This window comes from Cottoperca gobio, chromosome 7, assembly GCF_900634415.1.
Source record: "Cottoperca gobio chromosome 7, fCotGob3.1, whole genome shotgun sequence".
In the NCBI taxonomy this organism is placed as follows: domain Eukaryota; kingdom Metazoa; phylum Chordata; class Actinopteri; order Perciformes; family Bovichtidae; genus Cottoperca; species Cottoperca gobio.
The window spans coordinates 13,344,980-13,366,581 of NC_041361.1; the positions used below are offsets into that span (position 1 = coordinate 13,344,980).

Below are 21,602 nucleotides of genomic sequence, written 5' to 3' on the forward strand. Positions count from 1 at the left end.
TTTCTGCAAGAATTTCATTTTATGAATGTAAAGTGTGGCTAAAATAATGAGCAAATTAATGATATTAATATAATAAGAATAGTATTAATAATACATCGTGATCTTTTAGTAAGATTTCCTCACCAAAATAACGTTATGTTTTAATATCCAAATGCAAATCAATCCCAAAACATTTTCACGTGTAGGCCTACACAATAAACTAGTGCATCCACCACAGAGAGGAGACTGGTGGACGGTGCGCGCATGCGCGATGAATGAAAATACTTCGCGCGGTTTCGTCAAAACCTATCAAAACTGTGGAAAAATAGGTATCATGTAATGTTTCTGGACATTTAACTTCACGGTAAGTTACGTTATTAGATCAATAAAATCACCGATTTTAGTTATTCAGTGTCTGCTTAACTTTAACTTAGAAATGTAATGTTAGCTAGGAGAGGTTACGTCAGCTAGTATTAGCAGCAGATATCGTTAAGATAACGCTACTTTTCGCGTAGCAAACTATACTGGTGAAGCCATTAATGGGGCAATATGTTAAACGTTAGCTAACCTAAAATAGTTTAATTTAAGTTAAGCTTGTTGTACAAGGTTAGTTACATAAAGCAACGTTAGCTAAAGTAGGTGGACGTAAATAGTGCTGACAGACAAATGTGACACGGTTAACTTGTCAACGGTTAGTTAACTTCCATTGACAGGTCACGAATCACTTGTAATGGGCCCGTCATTGAGTTTAATCGACTGCCTAACTAGATTAACAAATAACGTTATGTACAAGTAGCGTTAAGATTGGTAGGTTGATATTTACAATGAACTTTTACAGTGTTTCTGAGGACAGCAACTGAGGCCAAGCCGCAGTTGAGCTGTAACTCAGAAGAAACATGGCACCGGGGAAGGACCCTCAGGTGGGAATGAAAACCTACTACAAAGCTTACCAACATCCCTGTCCTTCAACGTTACATTACTTAAATATGTTTTTGTATAAATAGGTTTGAAAAGTAAACTTTGATGAACCCTTTTCATGTGCAGTTGGAGAAAATAATTGATAAAGTGTTAAAGAGTGGGCATGTCCAAGCACTGGATGTGTTCTTGCAAATGAACACATGTGAAGGGACCGCCATAAAATGTTCCCAACAGTTTCTCACCAAATTGAATAAACTTGTCAGCACGGTAAGATGTAGCCCAGCACAATCACTAACATGCCATGATGCTCTTTTGTTTGTATGTTTAATGCAACCACATCTATATTGTTGATGTAGAGTTTGGATCAAAATGATTTAAAGTCAGCCAGTTTGGGTCTCGCTGTCCTCTACAAGTGTGGGAAAAACCTGAAACTACCTGATGGCTGTCAAGGACTGTCAGGAATAATAGCTCAAGGCCTGCTCAAAAAGATAAGTATACATTGAATACATACAGGCACACAGTGTTTGTGCTTTATTAGTAAATGTAATTGGCCAGTTGTTAATTGAACCTGGTTCTGTGCACATGGTGCAGTGGTTTGAAAAATGCAGGAAACTGTGGATCCAGTGTGGCCCGCAGTGGGATGAGTCCTTGTTCAACCTCTCTGAGGACTTCTTTGATGCCTTAATGGTGAGCTGATGTCTGACAGCAAAACACACTTTGTATAAAAGAACAATATACCACTCATGTTGTGTCCATATTATAAAACTGATTTCTCTTCTCCCTGTTACAGGTGGTTCATGAAGCATGCAAAGAAGGTACGCCTTCAGTGTATGCCTGCAACTAATAATTTTTTCATTGTCGATTAATCTGCAGATTATTTTCTAGATGAATCTATTACTTGTTTGGTCTATAAAATGTCAGAAAATAGTGAAACTGTCCAACACAGTTCAAGTCCAAGGTGATGTCTTTAAATATCTTGTTTTGTCAGTCAACTACCTATATTTATTTCGTTTATTATGATATAAAACACAGAAAAGCAAGAAATCTCCATATTTGAGAGGCTGAAAACAACATTTTCTGACATTTTTGCAACGATTAATCGATTATCAAAATAGTTGGCGATTTTTCTTCTGTCAATCAACTAATCAATTAGTCGACTTATCGCTGCAGCTCTTGTGCTGTTTTTACTCAAATACAACTATTGATGACGCAGTGGAGTATATTCCACCTGAAACTAGTGAATGTTTAGAAACTTCATTATTTATTTAACAGTATAATCTGAAAGTCACAGTATTACTTTGTCTCTTTGTTTGTTCCACAGATAGTAGAGTGTTTAATTCTCCTCACCAAATTAGTCATTTTGATCCCACTAGTTTGAGGGCACTATCAAATCAGGTGCTCTTAAATTGTTTTAGGCAATTCTGTTCCTTAAGGACTGAAAGATTGTGGGAAGAGATTAAGGTGGAAGATTATGAGCATTTTAGGACCACGACACTTTTCATGATGAATCTCAGTATATAAGAAAACGCATTGTCTCTATTCACAGTATTGCTGTAACATGTTTTTTGCAGGAACATACAAAATCACAGAGTTATTCCTGTTTCCTGTTGGTCAATTAGCAGTAGACCCCAAAATCTACATCCTGATCCAAAAAGAGGTTTGAAATGGTTTTAATAACTTATTTTTTTAAGTAACATTAAACACTGGAAGTCAGATGTTTGCTCATAAATTAACTTGCTAACAATGTTTTTCCAGGCAATCCGTAAATTTAACTTAATTCTGGACAAGATCCCAGTGGAGCTTAAGAAAGAGAGGAAGATCCTAACATCACAGGAGGCCTCAGATATCATGTATGTCATTTTAGTAAGCATCATTATTACTCATTTTGTAATGTATCAGCACACTCTTGAACTTTTGCTTGTTTCTACAGGATCAAGCTGGCTGGTCAGATATTAAAGGGTGGTGGTAAGCCTTTTTTATATATAGTACCATCTTCTTTCACTCAGAACCATACATAGACACAAAAAATGTACAACACAGTTTGTTTGTGTCAGATTACGACTTGCAGACAGCCCTGATGGAGGCATTGTGCAGAATGGCCACTATTAACCAGAGGAAGCAGCTGGCAGATAGATGGTTCAGCATGGAGCATGTGGCCAGTGCATTTGTCAAAATCTGCGATTCTGAGTTTGAGACGGTAAAAATGTGTAATTTATCAAAGTGCATCTCCTTTGCCTCTTATTTGCATTTACATTTAAAAATGGTTATGTATTCTAATAATATTACAATAGGAGCTACAGCTACATAAAATGTAATATAAGTGTGTGATTTCAGGATTGTCGCAAATTTCTGAACTTGGTGAATGGAATGCAGGGAGACAGGAGAAGGTACACAAATACCATAACTCAGTGCCTCCCAAGACACATTCTGGGGAATTTAAGGGTCCATTGGGGTTAGGTTTATATTTCAATTGAACTGTTATTTTACACCCTTTACTCAATGAGAAAATTAACAAGAGTGACTCTGTTGGTTATAGTTCTGCCTCTCTACCCAGTTATGTCATGTAACTATAGAATAAACCATTTTGTAATTATGTGCCAGCTAATTTCTAGCATATTTTCATTCAATTCTCTAAATACAAACAGTATTTGGGGAATGCATGGATCACATGCAGTGACAGATGCACATAACTGAATAACAATCTTCTCTGTACTATAGAGTGCATTCCTATCCTTGTTTGGAGGTTTATCTGGACAAGCATGAGGTCAGTATCAAGAGGATCAAAAAATGGAAGAAAACAAATACAGATTTAGTCTGTCTGATTCTGCCAGCACATTCAAGGCAATTATATACAAGTCATCAAGAAGCCTTTTCCTTCTTGGTTCAATAAACTGTTCTTTTAAATGTTAAAATAGTTTGCATGTAAGGCGGAATTTAACATTCCATAATATACTCCTAATACTCCTAATATATAAGTGTATTCGTAGTTGTGTTGAAAGGATTGTGGTTATGTTGTCAGCTGCTGATGCCCGCTGATGAGAAGCTGGAAGAATTTTGGATCGACTTTAACCTCGACAGCCACAGCATCTCCTTTTACTTCTCTTTGTGTGATGAAGAAGCACAGGTATCTCACAATCATTCATGAAAGTGAAAATCAAAAAGCATTTACAGAATCAACACCAGATGTATATCTGTTACAGCCTAACATAATGATTTCCTCATCCTATAGGAGGGCCAGTGGGAAACAATATGTATCAATGAGAATGAAGTCCAAAGCTACACCGTTACAGGTAATAAAAGCACTGACACCACTGCGTTTGTATTTACTTGCTCAGCCATCTAGCTGCACATTTCACCGTCAACACAATTCTATGAAATGTATTGTGGTATTCATCCATATGTGGATAGATAGAAACATAACACTGGTTCGTTAAAGCACAGGCATTTTGATGCATGAATAAAATAGATAGATTTATTTGTCTTTATTGTCAGGAAACAAGTTTAACAGATTCATCAAGAGCACTAAACTTCAGGAAGATAACATCCCCTTTTGATTTGCATGTGATTGGCCATGTCTTTTAAATATTTGATGAGTGCTTCTTCTCCAGAGGAGGGCAAGAGGAAAGTCTTGCAGTTAAAGTTGTCAGAGGTGGTGGTCGTGGGTTCGGTGGAAGGCTCGAGTCTTATCATCCACTTCAGCTCCTCCCTGGACATCCTGCACACTGCTCGTACCGTCTATGGACACAGAAAAAACGAAGTAGGTCATGTCCCTATCTTTTGGCCACAATGTTTATAAGAATATTCTATTTTCTTGTGACACCAAAATACATGACTATTAAATGTTAGAGACACAAAAATTACAATTAAAAGAAGTTGCATTCTTGCTTTGGCTCGAGTGTCAGAGTCTAGTGTGTCTATAATACATTTGGCGTCTCTTCCTGTCAGGGCTTTGTGGGGAAGACAGGCAAATCTGTAGTGAAGACTACAGTTAAAATCATAATGGAAGATAACATCTCCCAGGTAAACAATGGTCTGTTAACATAATGCTCTCACTACACAGCTATAATGTGGCCATTACAAAAACCAAGACCTATTAAACTGGAGACAGATGGGGGGGTTGCGTATTTGTGGATTGGACTCATTTTTTTAGATCGGCTTAGATAAAATAGTTGGGATTAAACGTGTAAATTACGTTCAGTAAATGGGATGTTGCTTCAGACAAAAAAATTGTATGGCTGGTGTTAAGGCTTTGAAATGTGGTTTGTGGCAAATGGTTGGAATTATTTTAATATTATTGTATCAGAAGCACTTTAAATATTTTGAAAAACACACGGGAAAAAGTGCAAATCGGCATGACAGCTCTGAGGCATTTGTTTGTCCTGCATGCAGGTTGTTCCAGAGAGTCAGATGTCCCTTGGTGAAAGTGAGAAAAATACTGCTCCCTACCTACCTGCACCGTCTGCACCTTTACAGGTGAAAGAGTTTAGTACTCAAATATATAAAGCACTTCAATGCACAACACAGGTTTCTCAATGACGCCTTCGACAGTTCACTGAGCTCATAAACATACATAACATACATACATACTGTCCAGGTCTTTTGGATTTTTATGGTTACAGTAGTAATTAATACTAATTCAGTCAAAAGTTAATAATAAAAGTACATTAAATTGACGTTATTACACTATATTGTAAAAAAAATATTTAAATAAAATGTAACAATACAATAAATAACACCACTATGTTTTATGCCTTCAAAAGATGACTCGCCAGTGGATTGTTAGAGAGGAAGAATAATAAGAAGAGTTAAGAGGACTTTAATTTAAAGTGTTTAACTATTATGATTTTAAATGACTTCAATTGAGTTTGTTAACAAATAGTGGTCAATTTATAAATGTAATTTGTAACTACTGTAGCATCCTGAGTTATGTTTCCATAACAAACAAAACCTAAAAGAAATCCTGAATATATATCTTTGGTTGCAGTTCTGCTGTAAAAATATGCACCGGACACTTGGATCTCCAAATGAAACACCTTAAAAACTACCAGTCAAAGCCAGTAGGGGGCGTAAGGAACCAACCTTTTGCTGGCCAGTATTTCCCCTAGGCATTGAATTCCTATTGAGTGCAGAATTTTCATATTTCCATTCTGTTTCCATCCTGTGATCCTTCATGTGGAAGGAATTACACAAAAAAAGATTCACAGACACTTTCTGATTTTCCATCCAGATGGTGACCCCAACCAAGATGAGGATTTCAGAGTCGACCACCTTCATCAGCAGCAGTGCAAGGGGAAGTGTGCATGGTGCCAATTCCTTCTCTGCTGTTATCTCATCAAGTAAGTGTCACCAGAAATTGTCCAGAATTGCTGTCACACCAGTTCCAGCGTTTTTTGTATTATGTTCATGGTGGCGGTTCTAGACCAATATCACTAGGGGGGCCTGGCTGGGGCCAAGTGTTTTGTCAGAGGGGCACATTCAACCCGAGGTACATTCAACCCGGGACAAAAGAGGAAGCAATGTTCAAGCCTTCAATACCTTTAGTTAAGTATAAATAATCGCGCACAACAAAAACAATTCCATGATTGGTATGTTCCTGACTGATTACAGCATCTCTCCAGTGATCAATCATGGCATGCGTGTTTATCTAGGTTCCCATGGTAACGAGTCAGACTGTTCATACTAGCGATGGGAGGTCCGGCTCTTTTCAAAGATTTGGCTCTTACGGTTCCCAAATGGCTCTTCATTTAGTATCACTCGGAGCCTTATATTTTAGCCTAATTTAGCAATTATAAATGTTTTTTCTGTTGGTAAGCAATTTTTCATTCAGTGTTTTCATAAAAGCCTTATTTTTATGAATTTATTTCGTTACAGTTACTATTGTTTAACAACTCTTAAATCTCTTTTTTTGCACAATTTGCATCTGCTTCATACCGCTAAATCTTAGGACATAATTCAAGTTAATAACCTTTATCCATCATAACCTTTCTTTAAATCAAAAGTCTTTAGTGCAGTGCTTCTTTTTCTGTTTTCGCTCATTTCTTCACTTTCACCCGACGCACTTCCATTTAAATCCGGCTCTCCGTCTCTCTGTCGCTCTGTTTGTATCGTATCTGGCCTGTACCACTACACTCGCTGTCTTTGGAGCATCTGCCCCCTTCCTTCTTTCACATAATGGTATGATCCTAGCCTGTCCTTGCATGTGATTGACCGCATGGTGTGCCCATCAAAATAAAGTCCCGCCCCTGCCTGGCTCATAGACAAAAAATCAGTACTTTTTGTATATTGTACAATCTTCGTTCGGAGGGGGGGGGGGCACAGGTGGCTCCAGGCTCAGTGTTACAGGGGCACTGGCCCCCGTTGGCCCCACCCCTGAACCGCCACTGAATCAATCCTTAAAAGTGTCAAAGTTTAAAATAAATATAATTTTCATTCTTTAATTGAATTTAAATTCACTCAAAGCAATGATAAAGATTTGTTTTATTTGCAATGGAATAACATATTTGTATATATGTTTATATTCTTAGATGAATTCAGGGTTAATAGTACAACATGCAAACATTTATTTTGCATTAAATCAACTTCACTGTAAACTACTTAATCACATGTTTCTTATTACAGGGCTTCTTGAACTTTTTCATGTCAAGGACAAATTAGCAGTACACTGTGAACCTTTGTTAGATGATATCTATGACATCAAGTTTTTTTTTTTATCATTGCTTAACTGCCCTGTAGTTGTGGATGAAACAGTTTAGGATAGATCCTTCTAGGTCACATCTAATGAGAGAAATATAGTTGTTAAAGTACAATAAATCAAACAATCAAAGAGCATTTTTTATTATCTTGTTCTAACTTTGTTATTGTTATTACAGATTAATTAAACCAAGTTTAGTCAATTTAGTTCTTAACTATGACATTGCACTGTTCTACTTCTTTCTCTTTTCGACACTTCAGCCAAGGGTAAAGGGAAGCCATGTCTCGAGATGGTTCGTTCATGTGAAAGGCGAGGGGAATTGTACCTGGGAGAGCTCCGGACAACGGCTAAGACCTGCAGTAATGGCACAACACCTAACAGCACAGTAGCAGGTGGCATGACAGAGCAGGTATGACGCATCCTGAATATACTCAATGTGATATTACAGTATACAAAATGTGATTTTGTTTAATTTCATGGTGTCTGTTTCAGAGTGCTACATCTCTACAGAGCACGGCTTCCACACTGTCCAATAAGAATAAGGTTGGCAAACACAAAAAGGTATAATCACCAAATTATTATGTTTAATATAAAGTTAAGTTTGTATGTGTTGTCTACTTTTGCACAATCGCTCTGAACTGTTTTCAGTATACATGTTTGAGGGTATGACACGATTGAACTATGAACACAGCATTCCTGCTTTGAATCCTTTTAGTAATGACATTTATTAACTTTTAAGATTAAATGTGACGACCCCAGGCCCAGATTATGTTTGAGGCTATTGGTCCTAACCGGCCCTCAATACAGGATTTCTCTTCTAGCTGTCTGGTGCAAAATATCATTCCGTTGCATTTGTTGTCATTGCTTGTCCTACAGAACATACCACTGACGAAAGCAGTAGAAATGGTTCTAGCTGCACAGGGAGAGGAACAGTCTCTGGGTATTGTATTTCTATAGTGACTTTGACTTTAGTTTAGCCAGGAAATACAGCTACATTGCTATTTTTCAGACACTCTTAAACAAACCACCATCTTTTTACTTACAGATTCTAATTTTGTGCCTGACACCCAACCCAGAACTGGGAGAAACATGTAAGCACTGTGACAAACCTCCACACTGCACATCTACTGCTATCAGAGCAGTTGATGCTCCGATTAGTAATGTTGTGTGTATTTGTGTGTATACACTTCGTGTATATAGAGTGTGTATCTTAACATGTATTTGTTCCAATTGCAGATCTTTTAACTGGAACAAACTGTCAGTTTCTGAAATGCTAACGATGCCTACACAGAAAATCAATTCTCAGCCAAGAACTGGTAATTAAAGAAGTCCTAAAATATCTATATTATCTCCAAGGCACTAAATATGTTGCTCATCAAAGATAATTACAGACACAAAACCTCGCTAGCTAATATCATCAAACCTTTTGTTTTGAAATCAAATTGAATTATTTTTTCTCTTTAGAGTCTTGCTCAAGTTTGGCACAACAGCAGAAGCGCCCTTCCTCAGCACAGCGATTGTCCGTTTCTGACAAAAGCTTAATCAGCCAAAAGCAACTCCATTCCGAACTCACCCAGCGCCTGCAGCAGGTCCTCGGTGAGAGGAACAAAGATCCTGCACATCAGGAGCCTTCTACAGCACAGACAAAAATGTCTGATATTAAAGATGACTCTAAAGGCAGAAGCTGTTTGGACCGGAGTGCTTCAACACTGTGTAGTACCAAAGAGCAGCAGGCCCAGAGCCTGGCCAAAGGGAAGAGCAAACACCAGATGTCACTGGAGATAGATGCCACCCCAATCAAAGCTCAATCCAAGGCCTCCAAAACCAAAGCTCTGCAGAAGAGAGAACCACCGAATGTTAAGGGTAAAACTAATAGGGCCCTTTCAAGCAAAGAGAAGGTATGTATTCTGTTAGCTTTGAGCATCTTACTGTTGATTCTAAGGTGATGTTGTATATTGTGATTCTCACACCTACTGTCTCTATGCAGAGAGATGCAGAGGTTACAGGCAGCATGGTGAAGCTCATCTCTAGCCGTTATGAGCTTACCGCCCAATCTTCAACAAAAGATACTGCAGAAATGATCCAGAATAGCCGGGTTCCTTCTCTCGTCAACAGGTACACACATTGATGATTGAATTGCTAAATTATGTTGTACTGTCTTAATGAACAAATGTCATTGCTAGCATAATTGTTCCTCTTATTGAGTGTGTTTTTGTAATAGGCCTATCTTCAATATGAGCTGGTTATCAACTGCTAAAGTAAGTGATCATTACTTCATTTATGGTGAAGAGTAACTTAAAGTTACCTTTCTCCTGCTTGATTTACTAAAGATCTTTATCTGCTATAGAAAGAAGTATCTGGAGGCGTAAGCCCAATGAAATCCCACAGCAAAACCACAACAAACTCTACGCATCAGAAGTAATACAATTCAGTTACAATATTTGAGTTACATTGGGATGTTCAGTGACTTTCAGTGCATTTTAGGATGTATTAATGCTTTTTTTCTGTTGTACAGAAAAGATGTTTTTGCTTTCAACATGGATGCAACATTGAGTGTTGGGGTAAATATTACTAATGTTAGTTGTTTTTGACCTTGACCTACCTGCCACTGTAGTGTTTAAAGTCTGTTTCATTGGTCTTTAGAGAAAGAGCAAAACCTTCAGCAACACTTCTGCCATATCAAGCAGGTAGGTCTGACAGATGAAAATGTCTTGCGGACTGTCAAGAAATGCAACCTTTGAAACAGTGACCTGTTGTTAAGATTTTGTATTAAAAACTGTCTGATTTCATATTCCCCATATTGTTTGACAGTGGCATTGATGACTCATCAGCACTCCTCAGCACAACCAAGAAAGGACAACCTGTGGCAAAAGTATACTTACATTTTTACTGTAGTGTTTTATTATAGATATTAAAAGTTGAAGCTGGTAGAGGCACTGTGTGTGCATGTGTCCTCATTTAGTTCTGCTCTTTTGTCAGGGAAAAATGTCAAGCATTATGGCTTACACTTATTGAAATACACCATGTACTAATCAATAAACCATCTCACTCACATCTCCAGTGTATCTCTTTTACACATTTTTGTATTTATGTCCCTGTCTTGTGTTGCAGGAGAAGCGGCATGTGAAGAAGCACCTGTTCAGCGACACAGACACAGACTGTGTCATGACAGATGTCAGCTGGCTGAGGGAATCAAACAGGAAACCTAAACCCAAAGTTACCACATACTCTAGGCAGGCGCCCGTCAAGCCTAAAGCTGTTTCTACTCATACTTCATGTAGGCCATTAAAGCCACACATCTGGAATTCATCAGATTAAGACTGAATGTTGATACAATTACTTAAAGAAATTAGTATTTACATAAACAGGATGGTTTTCTTTTCATTACAGATGAATCCCCAGATATACCCCCACCCTCTCAAAAACCTGGAAAGGGCAATACCAAACCCAAAAAGGTACGGCAGTATTGTTTAGTTTTTTTTTTTTTTTTTAAATAATGTGTTTTAAAGGCACGGTGTTGCAGATTTACAAACTAAAAATAGCTGTGGTAACGAGCCGTCGAGTGCAACATCGTGCTATCTTTCAAGACCTTTACGTCGCCCAGAGGCCAACATTACCATAACACTAAATGTTTTTTGTTCTCTATATCCATAAATAAAAGCAATCAATCAACTTTACTTTAGCAGCAATTAAATTCAGGCGGCGGCTGTTTTTACGGCAGAGAACTACAGTTCCTATCTTTAGCCAGTGTTTTGTTTGTCCGCTCTGAGCTACTGTAGAAACGTGGCAGTGTAATATGGCGGACTCCCTAGATATGAAGCGCTCATTCTAAGGTAACAATAACACGATTCTTAGTTTAATTTGATTATACACTAATTCACTAATACATTAATAACAAAGTTATGAATATTATATTCCATTTCTGCTAAAAGATCCTCCTAAATATTACACACTGCCCTTTAAAGCCTGTGATGCACTATCCCAGTCAGCCACAGAGTGTCGTTCTTTAATCAGAAGAAGCCTGATGTGAAGGAGAGATGGGAGCAGCCAAAAAAGACAGTGGAGCCAGCAGCAGCACCCAACAGACCACATGTTGCAGGCAGGAGGCCCCAGAGAACTGCTGCCATCTCTACCAAGAGCTACAGAGAGGCAGACACTGATGACAGCCAGTCAGAATCAGAGAAGGCTCTGTCTCCCAAGGCAAAATATTTCTCTATGTCTTATATCACTTTCTCTTTTTAAAGGTTCAATGTGTAAGATATGCCAGAATTTTAACTTTTAACAACAGAATGTGAAGATGTAACAGTGCTGATGTGACGTGCTGCAGAGGTATCTAGTGAAATCAGCAGTCTAACTGACAAGCGCCGGCCCGTCCAGTCTAAGATGAATAGTGAGTCATTGTAGCGCCAGCCTGCCCTCAGTACAGAGGGAGACGAAGTACAGCTGCCTGACTCAGGCAGACTCAGGGCTTGTCAACATTACATTCATGATCCCTGCACGTTTTTATAGATAGTACATATTAACATGTGAATGGTAAATATTACTTATTCGAAAGACAACTACCTGAAAATGTTTGGTGCCAAGCACAGGTACTACGTAAAGTATGATACATAAATGTTATGGTTGGGCAGATTCCATTTTCCAAGAACAAATGCAAAAACACTGGTGGGATTCCTTCCATGCCGTTGGTGACACAGTCGACAATGTCTTGCACAAAATGTCGATGTATTTTAGAAAGACGCAGTTAATTATAGTGCTGTAGCAAATAGACTAAACTCATACTGTCTTTGTTCACATTATAATAGCACTCCTCCACTAATCATCTGCAGAATGCTGAGAAGACTCATGAGGCTGCCAAAGTGACAAAGAAAAAGACTGCCAGCAAACAACCAACCAAAAGCTATATGAAGCCAGAGAGCATCATAGCAGCCAGTCAGTCAGAGGTTGTAGAGTTTATACCTCATGTTACTGTGAGCCAGTGCTAATCTTTTTTTTTGCATACGACAAAGCGTGAATGTGTGAGTCTGAATATATCTTCCAACGTATCCATATCACCACATGCTCACTATTTATTGTATGTGACTTTGGAACTGACATCTATAATGTTACATCATTTTGGGCAAAATAATGTAGCCTCTGTCCAAACTTGTCAAACAATTTGAATGCAACTACATCAGAGCTCTCAGTGAACTCCCCAGTTGGATGCAGTTGTTCTCCAAGAATCATATATTGTTTTTAGAGCTAATGTTTTTGAAACAAAGTTACACACTGGCAGGAAAAAACAAGGGGTGGAAAACGATTTTTCTTTTGGCAAACAATGACCAAGAAAAGTTCAGCCTCATGCAACTTCTCTCAGATATAAAGCTTGTTGGAAATCCACACATCATCTTAGTCTCAGTCTACTTACTGAGCTAGAATATACAAATTATGGATATATTAGATACTAGATAACAGTCTGTTGCAGAAATATTTCATTTATTTTTGGTTTGTCTGCCAATAGAAATATTCTGCAGGCCAGCGGGGGAAGAGCCGTTTAGAGGTTCCAGAGGTAAAGAAGAGAAAACCCTCCTCTGAGCAGTCCGCAGACACACACAGGAGACTGGACAGCAACAACCAGTCAGATCTGAAAAAGCCATCTGGATACAAGGTGGGAGCCCAGCCCTCTATTTAGGTTATTTTCACTTTCCTTTTGAAAAGTTAGGTTAAATTATGTTGTGTGAATTAGGACATCTGAGGATACAAGGTTAATCATGAAGATTGACTCTTAATTGTCCTATTTGGAAAATGTAGAAAAGCATATGAACATTCTCACCATATTGGACAACTAATATGTTACGTAGTCCTGATAGAATGCAATAAATAAATATTGACTTTACTTGACTGGTAGAAACATTAGAAACTTCCTAGAAACATATCTAGATATAGCATACCGTATCATTTAACACCAAAAGGTGAACAAATATCAAGATGTTACTTTTCAGCTGTATCAAGCTGGGGAAAAGATCAAAATGGTCTTGAACGTGAACATTCACATTATAACCAAGAACGGTTTTCAGTTGTTGTTATATAACAGAAGCACTTTGCTTTTCAGCAGCAGAGGTCTGAGAATGTTCTTCTGGAAACTTCGAAGTTTAATAAGAAAAATGTCGTCCCTGCCCAAGAACAGATGAATGGATTGAAGGATTCCTGGGCTGCCCGCCAGACCTCTTTCTGTCCGTCCCCTCCTTTCATCGAGAGGATGAGATGTAAGACTGTGGAAAGCCACTCACCAACAGTTACATAACAGTCATTTGACTCCTTTGACATCAGTTAATGTCTGTTTCGTACTGGGTCAAATGGTTCGTTAATTCTATCACAGTGGCCACATATATGACTTAAGAGCCCTTTTGACACCTTGGAAGTTGTTTCCCATCATTGAAAAGATTGTATAGCGGGATAATATTTGGTTTTCACTTGGTGTAGCGACCCTGCCTGTTTGTTTAACTAGCTCAAGCCTTTGGAGATTAATCTGCCTGATGGGGGGGCCTGACTTACTCTCAGTCAAGTCCTCATGTGGCCTTTAAAGTGGAGCCCTGTTTGTCAAAAAAACAACAACATTAAGACTTTTATTTTAAAGGCCAGAGAGAAGATTTGTTCTCTAAATATGTACAAAATAATATTCTTCACCTAAAAACCAAATTATTGCACGTATTATATTATTAAACACATTAACTTGGCTAAGTTTCAGTCATGGTATTTTATCTTAACCCCTGTAAAAGTGTAAACTTTGTGTGTGTATTAATCTATGTTTGCACTAGTTGCATTTTCAATGTTACCTTTATGCATAACGTTTCAAAACTTACATAAATGACCCTTTTGCTCTCCAACCTCTTAACTGTAAATGGATATGTGAAAAAGCATGTATATATTGACCTTGTACTCTCTGTCCAACTTCTGAGGCCAGCTGCTTGAACATCTGTGCTTATTTTGGACCCTCACAGCTGCCGAGAGGTCAGCCCCAACCTTGGGTTTGACCTGCTCCCCTCTCCTCACCCCGCGGGGATCCCCTCTCCCTGCCTCCTCCGACCCTCCCTGCGAGGACACCCCCTTGCCAATCCTGCTGCTACCCAAACCTCGCTCTACAGTTAGCAGTGAAGGAAACTTTAGGCCATCCTTTTTCTACAGTGCGGAAAAGAAGCGCAGCTCATCCAAAACTCAATCCATCCTGTCTGGACCCTCTCTCCCTTCACTGACCCCCAAAGGTCAAACCCCTGCTGCCAGTTTTCCCCCAGGACCTCGTGCAGCAGAGGTAAAACAGCACCTCTCTGACACCTTATTGAGGTCACATGGCCAAATATGGATTACTGTGTTAAAGGTTACAATCACAATCAGAGACTTTTATTGTAGCATAATACCACATTCTCTCTTTCACCCCAATGACATACACAGTTACTGGGCAGTGTAGCCGAGAATGTTTTATATTAGTCAATCGCAACTGGACTTTATCTTAAATATGTTTAACCACAAACGTCAGAATCTTCATCAGTTCCATTGACTGGTGGGGAGTCCGCTGGTATTTAACATCTTCCAGTGATTCGAAGACACACCTTTACACTACATGGAAGTCATTGATGTCTCTCAGCAGTCATGCGAGAATCACTACAGTGACATGAATGGAGGTGTGAAATATTAGATAACTGGAGGCCTTCATAAACAGTAACCGAGAGTGTAAGTAAGTAGGTCTGTGATCTCAGCATTGCTGGTTGAAACTCCCAGGTCAGCTGAAGAGAATGTGTGCAGAGAAAGTAAAGAAATAACACTTCTCTCTGTAAAGACTTTCTGAAGTTGTTTTTAAGGTAAATTGGAGGACTGAGGCGATACCAAGACACTCCCAGGGGTTAATGTGTGTGTAACAATGAGTCTGAAGTGGCCATTTTAGAGTTAGAACTTTCTCAGATAAATACATCATGTAATTAAGAAGCAAATGTTGGAATTGCACATGATGATCCGAATGATTAAGTAGCATGATTGAAATGACCTATTTAACTCCCGGCAGAGCAGATAATAGCACTGCAACACTTCATCTGTGCCTCTTATGCATCTTTGAAAATGTCTTTCTCATTGTTCTGTCCCCAATCTATGACAGACATTGTGATTAGACACCCACTAAATGAGTGCCCATATCTCTTCTTGTCCATCATTATTCTCATCACTTTATGTCCCTCTTTATTTTTTATTTATTTGTTTCCAGATAAATCCAATCCAGCAGAGTCTACCTTCAGCATCTCAATCTCCTTTGTCTCTGCCCCTGTTGACATCCACACTCCTCGAGCTGGACAAGCCGTCCATGCCCTCTCCTCCTCAGTCTCCGATCCCTGAAGCCCCTGTCCATAGTAGCCATTATGGCTTTAGTAAAATGTCTTCAGTATCCTGGGTTTCGAGCCAGTCGTCCACTAAATCATCAGTACTCACTAGTACAGTTAAGGACAGCCCCATCGCTGCCCTGGCTGTGTCTCATCAAACGGAGGTAGGGCTTTGCCACACTTTTTGTTTTAAGATTGATTGATTATAATTGGATGAATAGATGGACGGACGGACGGAAGGATGAGAGCACCGAAAGACCACCGAGTCACTGACTTATTGTGACTTTTAAATAGCTGTAGCCGATCAAATACACGACTAATGCATTACTGTCCATCCTGACAGAAAACGCCTTCTTCAGACCGAGACGAAAAGTCTGAAGAGCTTCATATATCAGGTAAATACAATGTACAATGGATTTATCAGTTGCTCCAGGCTAAGCCCTCAGCTAGGTCCCCTCTACACCTAAACAACTCAAATGGGGCTCCACGGTCAAATTAGTGGTTCTGCTTTAGAGGAAACTTCTGTGTTTAGAAACGGTCGTATACTAGGTAATGTATTATAACAGCTGCTTCTTGTTACAGGACCCAGTCGCAAGCGCCACATCTCCTCATCCAGTAATTCCGAAGAAGATGAGAAGGAAGAGAGGAAGAAAAGCAAGATGAGAGCGCAGCATTCTCCTCGGATGAAACCAAGGAAGTTGTTCAAGTCCTGTAAGACATATTATTTACCTACTAGTTAACAGTTAACTGCTAAATAATTGTCGATTCAGTCCGGAATAACACTTCCAAATGTCCTTGTAAAATAAAATCCATTGAGAAGTCTGCCTCTTCCAGAGAAAAACAAATGTGTTAATAACTCAGTGTTATGAATGTCACCACGTTTTTTAACAACATGACAAATGTGTGCCATGATTTTATAAACTAACAAAAACATTTTTTTATATATATTTTTTTTATGATTCTCTGTAATTAAGTTTAGCCGGATCCCGTGAGGCATCTTGGTGAAACATTGTTTCAGCACTAGACCTCATGATCAGGCCCAAAGCTGGGGAGAGCAAAGTAGTTTAGAAGAAGAGGAAAGCAGGCCAAAGGATAAAACTTTCAAGGTTACTAAAGAAAGAATCACAGAAGAATATCAGAATATCAAGAATAAGACTGTAAGACTAACAACTCATAATCCAATTATGTTGTCTGGTGTTCACCACGAGAAACATTTTAAGTTTTGTCTTATAATAAAATATAATGTAATAGTTAAAAAATATATATACATACAACTGTATCTTCCCTAACGGATCAGTGATTAGTCTTTCTGTTACCCTCAGTCGTTGGGGTGTCTGCTGACGATGAGGTGAGCCGCGTGATGTCCTCTTCGCACACAATGAGCTCCAGTCACTGGGAGGCTGAGGTGGGGGATGGAGACATGGACATGGATGAGGATTTTGAGTTGCCGAAAATTGCTGTAAACCAGAGTGGCTTGTGCCAGCAATTCAGCACTGGGCTGAAGAGGAAGTTCAAGGTTATACACACACACACACACACACACACACACACACACACACACACACACACACACACACACACACACACACACACACACACATTTAAATAGTCAACAAGGAAAGAGAATATGCAGCAGTAACTGCATTACTGACATTCTGCATTATAAGGTTCCCCTTTTTCTGAAGGAATTTAAAAGACACTTAACAGCACTAATAAAATTTTTTATTTATTTATTTAAACAGGAAGGTCCCAGTGCGATTATAAACCTGGCCAAGACAAGCAGCAGCATAAACAAAACCCACAGTTACAGACAGAAAACACGAAAGGAGACACAAATGAAAAGCAATCAAAAATCAATCATGTGAACTTGCATTTCAAAAAAGAAATTTAAAAGAAAACCAGGTTATTTTATAAACACTGAGATCTAAAGGAATGTACTTGGATTTAAAAGCATTTTTAACAAGATCTATTCATTCAGTTTCAAGTCTTTCTGCAACATATTCCATGCCAGGGGTGCAAAATACACAAATGCCCTTTTCAAATGTCCATACAGGACAGAAAGCTCAAAGAAGTCCTGAGAACTTTTACTTTAAAAAGAAAAACACAACTTATTTGGAAAATAAAAGGTGATGACCATGTGTGTTTGAGAAAGCAGTAATTTTTAGACTTGATATATTCTCAGAACTTCTCGAGCACTTTGTGTAATCCTGAGCCACTGAAATGTTGTTGGATGATGTCCGGGCTGAACCACTTTCTATTAACTCTGTTTGTATACAGAACCGTCACAATATGGTGGAGGTTTACAACAAGCAGTCTTTGAAGACCGTCCAGCAACATGTCTCCTCCCTCAACATTGAAGTTACCAAATACAGGTCAGTTAGTAAGTAGTTAGTGTTATAAAGCTGACATTTACATCAACTAGTCATAGTGGCTAATAGATTTCAAAATGAATATGCACATTCGATGTTTTTTACCATCAAGATAAAGCTTATTTTGATGGCTGGTTGCCCATCACGGTGGTTCTTAGAGAAAACGAGTACAGTCAGCACAGCAGTCAGTATTCACTTGGTACATAAAGTACTTGTGTGTTTTATGGGCTCAAAGTCTACAGTGTTCTGCGACCCTGCAATCTGAAACACACGGTGTATTTTTTGTCGGCTTTATGTTTTAGATTTCCACTTGACTGGTTAATTCTCTCCTCTGTTCAGGACTCAGAGGCTTGAACAGGTTCAGAAGGTCCTCTTGGACGAGATCAACAAACTGGAGCAGGACGACACTGTGCTTAACCACATGGAGACAGACCTGACTGTATGTCCCTCAGTCTCGGTCTTTTATTAATATTATTCTGTTAAATGAGATTGCCACTTATTATAGTGTGTTCTTGATGTTGATTTAATCAGTGTTTTGTCTCTCACAGATGTACTGGAAAAAGCAGACTGTGGCTTTCCATTCTTACCAGGAGCGGGAAACTATGAGGTGAAAGTTAACTATGTGTGTGTGTGTGTGTGTGTGTGTGTTTGTGTGTGTTTGTGTGAGCACTGAAAGAGACATATTGTTAGCGTGATGCTGTCTTCCTGCCACACTGATCAATGCAGTTCCCACAGGCTTAAACCCGAACACTCTGAAAGGTTTCCTAACACACTCGTTTATAAAGTGGAACATGGATTAAAAAGCTTGAAAAGCTTGGAAAATAAGTTCTTCCTCAGGCTTATCATAAGCTATTTTTACAGGGATGTGAGCAGTGTTTCTTCATATGACTAAGCTGAGTTCACTGATGTTTATTCATCAAGCTTCTCTCTGCCATTATCCAGCCAGACACTGCTGCCCTGACTGCAAAGGGCCATCTTGTTATACTCAGATTCCTCACAGTAAAATGTGACAAAATATAAGGTCATTGTGGTTTTTCAAAATGAATGGCCATGAATGTACTTCATTTTTGTGTTAATAAAGAGCATCCAAGTTCCTTAACATGCCTCTCCTCTCTCCATGCTTTAACGATCATGATCCAATCAGTGTCCTGTCATACATGTAAGAAGAAAATGAGGATTTCAACATTGTTCCTGAAATCCTTCTGCCTGACTTTGCTCAAAATACTCTGTTTTTGAGTGGACGACATTCTTTGTAACTTCTTTCCATACGAGTCGAACGTCTCAGTTCCTTCTGCTGAAATGCAACTCGTATATTATCTCACTGCCTCCATGATTCAGAACAGTGATGGTGTTAGGAAGGTGAGCTGCGTCTTTTTGGCCACTCACGTAAATGATTCAAACTACAGAAATGATGTCTCAGAGCTTTGACCAGATCCGTGCTTCCCCACATTCATAGACTTCATCGCAGGCTTTCTGCTTTACCAGACATAAGAAATGTGTTTGCTTCTCAATCACTGACATCCAATGAAGGGAGCCAGTGGTGGACTTTCTACTGTAATTGTTGATTCATATCATGAAAAACATGTAAAGCAAATCAAGTACATCTTTAAACCATTTAGAATGAATACGTACTGTAATTGTATCAAGTAAACCAAAAATGTTTTTCCACACCAAGTGCACTTTTTAAGAAATAGTCCATTTAATGTTTATCCCGTTTAACCCACAGTATATGTACATTTTTCCTTTACTTTGAGCGTGTGTGTTCTCCCATCTTCTTCGTCTCTCCTTCATTCGGTTGTGTGACCGTCTGTCTCCTTCCTTCCAGCAATGAGGCCCTGAAGAAAGCCCTCCGGAGCAACGTGTGTCACAGCTTGGAGTATGAGGAGAGAATATTCACATCCCAGGTGTGATCCTCAGGCCTGAACTTCACCACTGACATCTAATATGTGCTCCATTGTGTTGCCCAAGTGTTAGTGCTCTAATATTCTGTGTAAATCAAGAGCTCAGCTGGTTTTATATCAAGAATTTATATCTTTCTTTTTTAAATAGAGCTTGTGTCACCTCTGCCCGTCAACCTGTCGGTCCAATGACTTTTCGCTGAGTGGCCTTAATAGAATTTTGCTTATCTCATTGTCTCACGTGTCAACTTGTCCCCTGATTGTCCTGACTGTCATATTCTGTTACCACACCTAAAACCCTGCTGCTCTGCCTGCTGTTCTCAGATGTGCCTGATAAGAAAAGACATGAAGTCGGTTCAGGACAGACTCCTCAGCGAGATGGTGAGTGGACACGACACCGGTGACCCATCAGCGAGGATTAAACCACAGCAATTAGGCTAGCTTTCATTTTGTGTCCTTCACTCTGTCAGCAGAACAATGCTCATTTGAAAGCCTGTACAGAACACACAGCCTTGAGAGAATCTATGACTCAGATGATGTTGTGTAAAGGTTTCTCCTTCTTTGTGCTTGTGTGCCTTTTTGTAGCAAGAGGGGGAGATCCAGAGTGTGAAGAGAGGCCTGCATGCTTTGTTTTTCCCCTGATGGAGTCTGGTGTTGAGCTGAAAAATATCCTGCCAAAGGTCTCTACACTATAAACAAGGTTGTGTATTACACCACATGACGTACACTGCGCTGTTTACTTCAGCCGTGCTGGTTTCATTTCACAAGTGTTTGAGTGCTGATTGTTCCAGGTTCTGCTTTTATTCTATGTGGATGTGTTTGGTTTATTCTGACCTGGATGTGTTGTTACTCAATGTTAGCTTTTTTATTAGACGTGTAATGTTATTCTGATATGTATTACCTAATGAAATGTATTAATTTAATTATTTTTAGTGTTCTTGAAAGTAAATACAGGTAATAAGCGCTTGTTGGCTCTGTGATATTTTTAATACAAATTCCTGATATATTCATGTAGGTTATTTAAGTACTGAAGAATTTAACATTTCACTTGTTAAATACATCATTTGTTTTTAAATACCTCTTCAACCTGATTCTTGATTGAAAATAAAACTGTTAAAAAATGAGATCAGCCATTCTTTAAAAAAGACCTTGTATTTTGAAGACAAGTAGTGCTTACAAAGGTATTTCTCTTTTCAGTGAAGACATTGACGTCCCATTCAGATTGACATACTGTATGTACATCCCCAAAACCACCTCCCCCAGACTGCACAGTCTTTACACAGTCCAAGTGACACATTATTCATCAATTAAGAAAAGGTGAAGCTGGTCACATGCACAACTTCTTTCCACTACACAGATTCACACTGCCTTGTCAAAGGAGTCCATGAAATAGTACAAAAAAAAC

General features: G+C 38.9%; 1 protein-coding gene across 5 annotated transcripts; it reads left to right on the forward strand.

Moving 5' to 3' along the window:
- Positions 1–228: 228 nt before the first annotated feature.
- On the forward strand, positions 229–21,592 carry sycp2 (synaptonemal complex protein 2). Of its 5 annotated transcripts, none has more exons than XM_029436374.1 (46): positions 229–343; positions 818–899; positions 1,024–1,164; positions 1,254–1,385; positions 1,480–1,584; positions 1,688–1,712; positions 2,469–2,554; positions 2,653–2,747; positions 2,828–2,862; positions 2,952–3,094; positions 3,232–3,284; positions 3,616–3,661; positions 3,917–4,021; positions 4,127–4,187; positions 4,506–4,654; positions 4,843–4,917; positions 5,287–5,370; positions 6,125–6,233; positions 7,849–7,997; positions 8,081–8,149; positions 8,465–8,528; positions 8,634–8,679; positions 8,825–8,904; positions 9,053–9,486; positions 9,576–9,703; positions 9,810–9,846; positions 9,936–10,006; positions 10,104–10,149; positions 10,232–10,275; positions 10,400–10,460; positions 10,700–10,865; positions 10,979–11,043; positions 11,603–11,788; positions 13,089–13,235; positions 13,680–13,833; positions 14,569–14,876; positions 15,819–16,094; positions 16,274–16,325; positions 16,513–16,641; positions 17,253–17,446; positions 18,208–18,302; positions 18,639–18,738; positions 18,848–18,906; positions 20,125–20,203; positions 20,522–20,578; positions 20,783–21,592. In XM_029436374.1, the coding sequence occupies exons 2-46, from the start codon at positions 876–878 to the stop codon at positions 20,837–20,839; spliced, it is 4,821 nt and encodes a 1,606-aa protein (XP_029292234.1). In that variant the 5' UTR covers positions 229–343; positions 818–875; the 3' UTR covers positions 20,840–21,592. The 5 variants fall into 5 exon arrangements, with proteins under 5 accessions (XP_029292234.1, XP_029292236.1, XP_029292237.1 ...); XM_029436376.1 differs by having other exon boundaries at positions 13,683–13,833; XM_029436377.1 differs by having other exon boundaries at positions 11,606–11,788.
- The last annotated feature ends 10 nt before the right edge of the window (positions 21,593–21,602 follow it).